Below are 7,779 nucleotides of genomic sequence, written 5' to 3' on the forward strand. Positions count from 1 at the left end.
AAAAGTGAATGACCCCAGAGAAAGTGCTCAAAAAATCCCACGTTTTTTATTTTTGTATACTGCATTTACTCTTTATTGTCATCTTGGCACTATTATTTTTAAATTCAATAAAAATTGGGACAGTGTGAACCTTTTTTTGCAATTTAGAATACAATGAGGTAAAATGTATCAAATTAATTGTTTAAATGTGAAATCTACATGGTAAATGTTAGTTGTATTTATACGATTTTTATTTTAGTCGTTTTTTTAAACGATGAAGTGAGTCAGTAGCTTTAAAGCCCTGTGTGAGAACAATACTGGGAAATGATCTGCCTAAATTTGATTCTTGTTAAAAAACAGTACTAAACATGAATACAAGTTTTAAGTTGGCGTGTTTCTGGAAAATGTGATCGATAGAAAATATTTCTGCTCACTGACATTCATACAGTGGTTCACCCTATTCTGAGCTTTCAATCTATCAGACCTTAGATTTCACAAGAGCTGTATGCTCTGATAGTCTGATAGACTGAAAGCTCAAAATAAACTGAACCACTGCATAGATGTAAGTGTGCAGAAATACTTTCTACCAGTTTGCGCTTATTGATGTTTCCAGCACCTTGCCAAGACTAAGCTAAGTGAAGCGTTTGTTTTCCTGCAACATGGAAACTGTAATTAAAATGACATTTCCACACACACTGCATTCAAGAATAATAGGATTTATTTTTCAATTAACACCTTACAATTGTATGTCAATACTGTTTGATATAAATAAAATAAATATGCCGTTCAAGTACATTTAACAGTCGTGGCTTTATAATTTAAATTAAATATAATTTTTTTAAAAAAGTGCAACAAACAGGTGTATTAGATACCAGCTTCCATGTTGTAATTCTTCTTCTTCTTGGCCAACAGTTTTGTTTGCAAATACCCCTTCTTTGTTGAGTCTGGGTGTTGGTCAGAGCTGGCTATTAATTGGTCTCACTGGTGTTTTTATGCTGGACACAGTGCTTGAGATGTTCAAACAGTTTGGACAACCCAGCCTTGTTAACAGTACTTGTCATCTTCTGTAGCATATTTTCACAATTTACCTGAACAACAAAAAAAGACAAAAAAATTCAGGTTAGGGCTTCATAAATGTTTTTTTACTGTCACTTTTGTCTGAAGAATACAGTGCTCCCAAATCTTACCTTAGTGTCATTGTTATACATTTTTAGGTTTCTCACAAGTTCCTTTTTGGCATTTCCATGACAGAAGTCCTGGCCATGGTTTTGCAGGACATGGTGCACTTTGCAGAAGAACTTGGCCTGTTCAGAACATAAGAAAGAACATAGTGCATAACTGAGTATTGGGGAGGTACATCACTGTTATGACCATGTTATGCAGGAGACCAAAAAGATTCTAGATCTTCTGTTATAAAACAATTAATAGATTAATATAAAAATAAATACACAAAATAAATCAGCTTCACAAATGAATAATTGTGTAAAATGATTTGATTTTTTTCTATACATTCTGTGGGCTTTTTTCAATTGACACCATCTGCTCTCTGTAATATTTCTGGAATTGTTTTTAGACTATCTCTTAAAATTAGATCATGTTGAGGCCATAAACTACATTAATTACTGTATGAAGAATTATCTGTGTCTCATTTGTTTTGATTGGTTTTATAAAAATACTCTGGAAATGAAATACAACCAAATGTGAGTTTGTTCTCATGCATAACCTGTTTATGATTGAATTGAGTTTCCCTTTTGTGAGTGTCAGCGTAAAAACATATCCTGTTTTCAGAAAATTGGAGACCTAAACTGCTTATAAGAAACCCGAATATGCTCCCTGTGGTACTCCGAAAGAAACTAGATGAGATGGTGGATAGGCTCAGTGCAGACAGCTGTTGGCGTTTGAAGCAGAAGAAATTAGCAAGTAGTCATGTCGTAGTATATGCAATGTAAAATCTGACAAGTAGATCCTACTTTAAAAATAAATCTAGTAAACTGATTGTCTTAAAAAAGGTAATGTAGTCTAAACTTAAAAGACTGATGGTTATTTTAACTTACCTTTATCAAAGCAATTGGTGTATTTCTTAATTTTTTAAATAGATAAACTTGTCAGATTTTACACTATGCACAGCATTGTGTTTAAAATTCTCTGTCACTCTCGTCTCGATATGATCAACCGGGACAAGCCTCGAAAACCAACTGGTTCATCAGCATATAAATGAACTCTCCTCACCCCACATTTGTCGCTGCCTTCCGCCAGATGTGATACATCGTCTGCCAAGATTTCCTGCAATACATATTAGAATGACTTAAATGACATAATTTTACATAAGTGTAGAGGGGAAGATTCCATAGCAAAAAAACTGTTTATTAACTCGATTCTTACCTCGGTGAGGGACACCCTGCAGCTTTTAGCCAGGTTATATATCCCGATTAGGTTCTCCTGAATACCAAGAGATTTGGTAACAGCTGGACTGACTAGCAGAGCCATGGCAGATACCAGCAGCAGCATCTTCATCATACTAGTTTGTTAGTTATTGGGCTCTAAAAGAAGCTATTACAAAAGGCCTGTAAACTGATCACTCAGCTTGTTCTGAGGTCTTAGTTGAGAACACAGAATTTATACCTGCTCTGCCCACGTCTTAACCACACTTTACCACTCATTTCAAAGACAATGACGTCCGTCTATGATGTCTGTCTATACAGGAAGATAAGATGTGTCTGATTACGGTGTGATTGATGAGCAACTGCACCAAAACCAACAGATCTTGACCTCGATCTATAAGACGTTTGCCATACTAAAAAATTAGTCCGAAATTAGATGCTGTGCTCATCAGTAATTTCATGACATGACGTTATAAGCTTATAAAGAAACCGGCAAATTTGACCAACATGAAAACAACTGAAAGACGAACCCCATATATTTTCTTTCTTTTAGCATGAAACACCTATTTCCACTGTTGGCCGCAAGCAGCAAGGTTTATGAGAAAGTTATCTCATACAGGAAAGCTTGTGACAAAATGCAACTCTCAAAGCACACACACACACACACACACACACACACAAAAGGATTCAAACTTTTTTGAGGCTCTGTTTAAATGACAGAAATGCAATTACTGGTACAAAGCACTATACATGTTTGTTTAATTTTGTGCACAAAAATGCACAAAAGAGATAGACAGCAGACTGTAAAGAATAGGAAGTGTGACTAATAAATCATCAGCAAAACAAACATGAATCAACAAAGAGGGAGACAGCCTCTTCAAAATAATAATGCTTGAATTATACAGCGTGGCAAGAAATTACTATGTGGACCATAAATATGCAGCAAAAGGTATACGATGGCATTCAAATGTTAGTTTGTCAAGATATTTAAGGTCCAATCATGTCATGTTTTCCAATGACGGATGATTTTACCTTGCACTAATCTAATTTTTAAACCTTAACAATAAACATACAGTCATCAACTCTGCTGCAGGCTACAATTAATGGGGACATTACTAATTGTAATAAGTAAATGTTAAATATCTTTATATGACTTTATCAGGTCAACTTAATTTAAGTCATAATTCTGCTGTAAACTGGTTCCTATACAATGGGTAAACATGCTCTATTTCTAAGTAATTCAATCAAAACTGAGACAGAAAGCATGGCTGTTCAGAAATTGGTGCTAGTATGCAATCTTACTGAACGCTAAAAAATAAAACTAGTCAGTAAAATACAGGAAATACAACAAGAAGACAAACTTATAAAACACTATTATATGCTGACAATTGTCCTCTTTGAGACATAGACACATCATTAAAATATCATTATATGCTGATGATTCAACTTTTTACTTATCAGACAGAATATTCAAAATATCATTGTATTCAATTTTAGAGTGATGTTCAGTTTTCCAATAAGGTACAGTAGATTTTAATATATCTATGGTTAGTTTACAGTCACTTCATGATGACTTTACATGGCACTAAAACTTTTCAAGGTCCTCATATTTCTAGCTAGAAGTTTCAAGTTTAAAAGGAGGACTAGAGGTAGAAAGTATAACTAAAAGTATTTGGCATAAGTCTGCTTATATGGTTGGGAAAAAAAAAACAAAACTTTTTTTTTTGGTTGACAATACCAATAAGGAGCAGGATTTAGCAAAGTAACCTTTACTTCTTGCTGGTTATCCCAGACATACAGGGAAACACAAACTTCATTTTATACCATGAATAAGCAGACTAGCCCATGCTTTGTGTGTGTACTCAGTCACTTTCAACTCCCTACATGGCAGCTTCACTTTATTTTGCCTGGAACCAAAGTTACCAAACAGAGCTTTTAATTTGAAAAATTACCAAGACCCAGATATCAGATAGAAAGCCAAGAGGACAGAGAACACAGAACAAGACTTATCAGTCCATCAAACCTCATTTATCTCTTTTACGCATTTTTATATGGAATGAATTCATGGCTTATAACAGTCACGTCCAAAGTCCGACCCCGTGGGCCATTGTGGCCCTCAGACCAATTTTTTAGCGGCCCTCAGCTTGTCTATCAAAATATACTATATGATAAACACAATACTGTTTAATCAAGAAACATCATTTTTTTTGCATTTATTTTCATTCACCTCATGATGGCACGACAATCATACAGTTTGTAGACATGCACCAAGTAGGAATTATGTATCAAACCTAATGTTTTCATACATAGTTTTCATTCAATACATGGTAAATAAGCAAACTAACTGTCACCTAGCACCAGATATTTCCTGTGAGGTAGCAGACGTGTTCATGGCAAAGAAGCGTGAGGTCAATAACTAGGACTGACGCCTTCAGGTGCATTGGAAACTTGAAATTTTTTCACTCTGAGATAAAATAGCTGTGCTTGTGTCATCTGTATGTGATTTAAAAAAAAACTGTATGATGTGAGAAGCAACTGGCCCCCAGGTATTTTCATATTAGCTAATCTGGCCCCCTTTCAAAAAGGTTTGGACACCCCTGGTTTATAATAGGTGGTTTATAATAAATGGTTTATACACAGATAGGGATAGGGGTAGAGGGTATTAGCCTAAACTTCAAGGACAAAAATGTGAGAAATCAAACTATTAAACACTTAAATTGTCTATTTGGAACAAAAAATATTTGCATTAGGTGCTGATATACATAAATAAGTGGATCATGATCACAAATTGAATGAGCAGATTATTTTTAAGATGCAAGTTTACAACCTACTGTAAGTCTCGAGGGAAAAGGGAAGGAATGAAACAACATCAAACCTACAAATACTGGCAGTGAAGTAATTTATTGTTATAGCAAGACAAGCTACAAAGGAAATGGGACCATTTTAAACACAAGTCATTGGTCTTAATATCTTAAACTGACCAGCGTCATCAAGCCCTTTAGAAGATCTAGGAAAAAATGTCTTTAATCACAATTTCTGACCTGTTAAGTATTCATTTTGTATTGCTGTCCAAGGCAAGCAGTTCTCAGTCAGTTCATACAATAGGTGTACATCAAGAAAATATTTCATTGATCAAATATTTTGATACATTAGCAGATAGTGCTCTACAAAGCCAGAGTCATTTGGCCCGTTTTTAAATATTTATTTAATTCTATTTTTGAATGCTGCAGTGGTTTTTATAAACAAATTAAACCACATTGGTTAAATCCATCTGGAAAAACAACAGATATCTAGGTAAATTTGTCATACAGTATATGAGGTCAATGCAATATGTATTTAAAGAAATGAAAACTAAACAAATACAACAATTAATCATTTTCAGTACACACAACAAAATGACACAGAACTTTGGACTACAGATATACGTTAAGCTATTGTTTAGCTACATTCATAATTGGCAGTTTTAAAATAATTCAACACATTGTAAAACGTTTTTTTGGCATTTGTATATGTTTGAAGGATTGGATGAAAAAGGATCACTAGTTAAGAGAACGGCATCATTAAAATTAATGCTATTGAAAAAAATAAATGTTAATGCTAATAAACATGCCATGCAGCACAAAGCATTTCCATACACACTCCAATCATGGGAAATGAGATTTATTTTTCTGTAAACACTTATTTCAACACTGTATGATATTATTACAATAAATATGTCATTCAAATATATAAAAAGAGATTTGATTATTAACTTATTTTAAATACAATGAGAAAAAAATAGGCAGGTGTATTTTAGAGTGCTCAGATTTGACTCATGATAAGATTCATGTTTTATTTTCTACTTGGAGCTGTGTAAGACCAGAATCTTTATCAAGTCACTACAGTGCTGCCTGTGCCTCATGATGAGGGACTGCATATATAAATTTGTTTGTAGATGATTCCAGATCAAAATGTATAATTGTAAAGTGTATAGTCACTCTTGTACAAAAACAACTGCTAACAAAGAAGCCTGTTAACAAACCATAAAATAAACTATAACATAAATCATTCAATATATCTAATCATGTTCACAAATAATTTGCTCTTTGTCATTATCAATGTCAACCTTTTGAAAATGTAAAGTACTTAGAGGAAAAAAAACACACACAGTATTCAAGTGGTCCACTGACAGCAGGCTTGCAGGTATGAAAGGCATTCAGGTGTTACATTTTTTGGGCCCACTAAGGTTTCTTTGCTTGATATAGGCCATGAGGTGATTCACAAGTTTGGGTATTGGTTTGCTCTCGCCTGTAGATGTCACCTCCTTTAGTAATTTTGCACAGTTAAACTGAAAGACAAGAAACAACAACAATCATTCATTTTTTGTCAAATGTCACCCTACACTGCCGCGGCAGTGCTTTGTCTGTCTGTGGTATTCTTAACCTTTGTAACACAGATTTGACTTTCTCATTTTGCAAATGTGATGTCAGAGGGAATTCTTACTTTTTCATGATCGAGAAATATCTTCAGGTTTCTCACAAGCTCCTTCTCCTCTTTCCCCTCATTCCTTTTCCCGAAGTGCTCATGCTTGTGCAGGATATCATAAGCTTTGCAGAAGAACTTGTCCTGTATGGAGCAAAAGCAGGAACATACTAGCTTTAAAAACAAATAAGGCACACAAACTCATTTTGATTATGCAAAATGACAATTACTATTTCCACTGCAGTAAGTTTCTTCAGTCACCATACTTGGTGCCAATCAGAAAACAGATGCTAGACTAATAAAAACATAAGTCAATAAATACTGGTGCTACTATCTAACTGCAACTGTTACATTGGTTTTTCCAGACACTACAGTACTTATTACAAGCAACAATAATTTAAAGATGACACTCTCCTCACCTCACATCCCCCAACCAGATGCTCCAGATCCTCCACAAAAAACTCCTGCAGCGCATAACAGAAAAAATTAGATCAATTTTTACTTTAGGCAACACACATGCAAGGATTCAACAAGACAATGCACCAGTAAATTGTTACAAAAATAACAGTAAAACCGTTGTAGTTATCAGACGAGCTCTTACCCTGGTGAGAGTTTCATTGTATTTTTCACCCAGTTCAATTATGCGGTTTAGATTATCTTCAGGCTGGTGAGTAGTGGGATTGGTAACAGTTGGACCAACCAGCAGTGCCACAGTGCAGACCAACAGAGGCATCATCATGTTCATGATAGCAGCTCGAGACAGTCTCTCTGGAAGAAGCTATATCAAGCAATCTTTAAATTGATTGCTCAACTGTCAGCTTGCAGCTTGTTCTGAAGTCTTGGCTAAGACAAGACACAAGATTTATACTCACTTTGCCCACGCCTTTGACACGTTTTTTCCACTCATTACAAAAAAAAAGTAGTGAGTCGGCAGTGTGTGAGATAAGATTGGCTTGAT

The 7,779-nt window shown here is 34.8% G+C and overlaps 2 protein-coding genes across 2 annotated transcripts; both read right to left on the reverse strand.

Annotated features, from left to right (window-relative positions):
* Positions 1 to 679: 679 nt before the first annotated feature.
* Positions 680 to 2,552, reverse strand: LOC148187262 (uncharacterized). Its single transcript, XM_088088711.1, has 4 exons — positions 2,362 to 2,552; positions 2,209 to 2,262; positions 1,167 to 1,283; positions 680 to 1,067 (listed from the first exon to the last, which is right to left on the reverse strand). The coding sequence occupies exons 1-4, from the start codon at positions 2,494 to 2,496 to the stop codon at positions 948 to 950; spliced, it is 426 nt and encodes a 141-aa protein (XP_087944837.1). The 5' UTR covers positions 2,497 to 2,552; the 3' UTR covers positions 680 to 947.
* Positions 2,553 to 5,245: 2,693 nt separating this feature from the next.
* Positions 5,246 to 7,764, reverse strand: LOC148187263 (uncharacterized). The gene is made up of 4 exons (XM_088088622.1): positions 7,423 to 7,764; positions 7,241 to 7,285; positions 6,843 to 6,965; positions 5,246 to 6,687 (listed from the first exon to the last, which is right to left on the reverse strand). Exons 1-4 carry the CDS (start codon positions 7,564 to 7,566, stop codon positions 6,556 to 6,558), a joined length of 444 nt encoding a protein of 147 aa, XP_087944748.1. The 5' UTR covers positions 7,567 to 7,764; the 3' UTR covers positions 5,246 to 6,555.
* Positions 7,765 to 7,779: the final 15 nt, after the last annotated feature.

This window comes from Plectropomus leopardus, chromosome 15, assembly GCF_026936395.1.
Source record: "Plectropomus leopardus strain MGB_pleo_1.0 chromosome 15, ASM2693639v1, whole genome shotgun sequence".
Lineage (NCBI taxonomy): Eukaryota > Metazoa > Chordata > Actinopteri > Perciformes > Serranidae > Plectropomus > Plectropomus leopardus.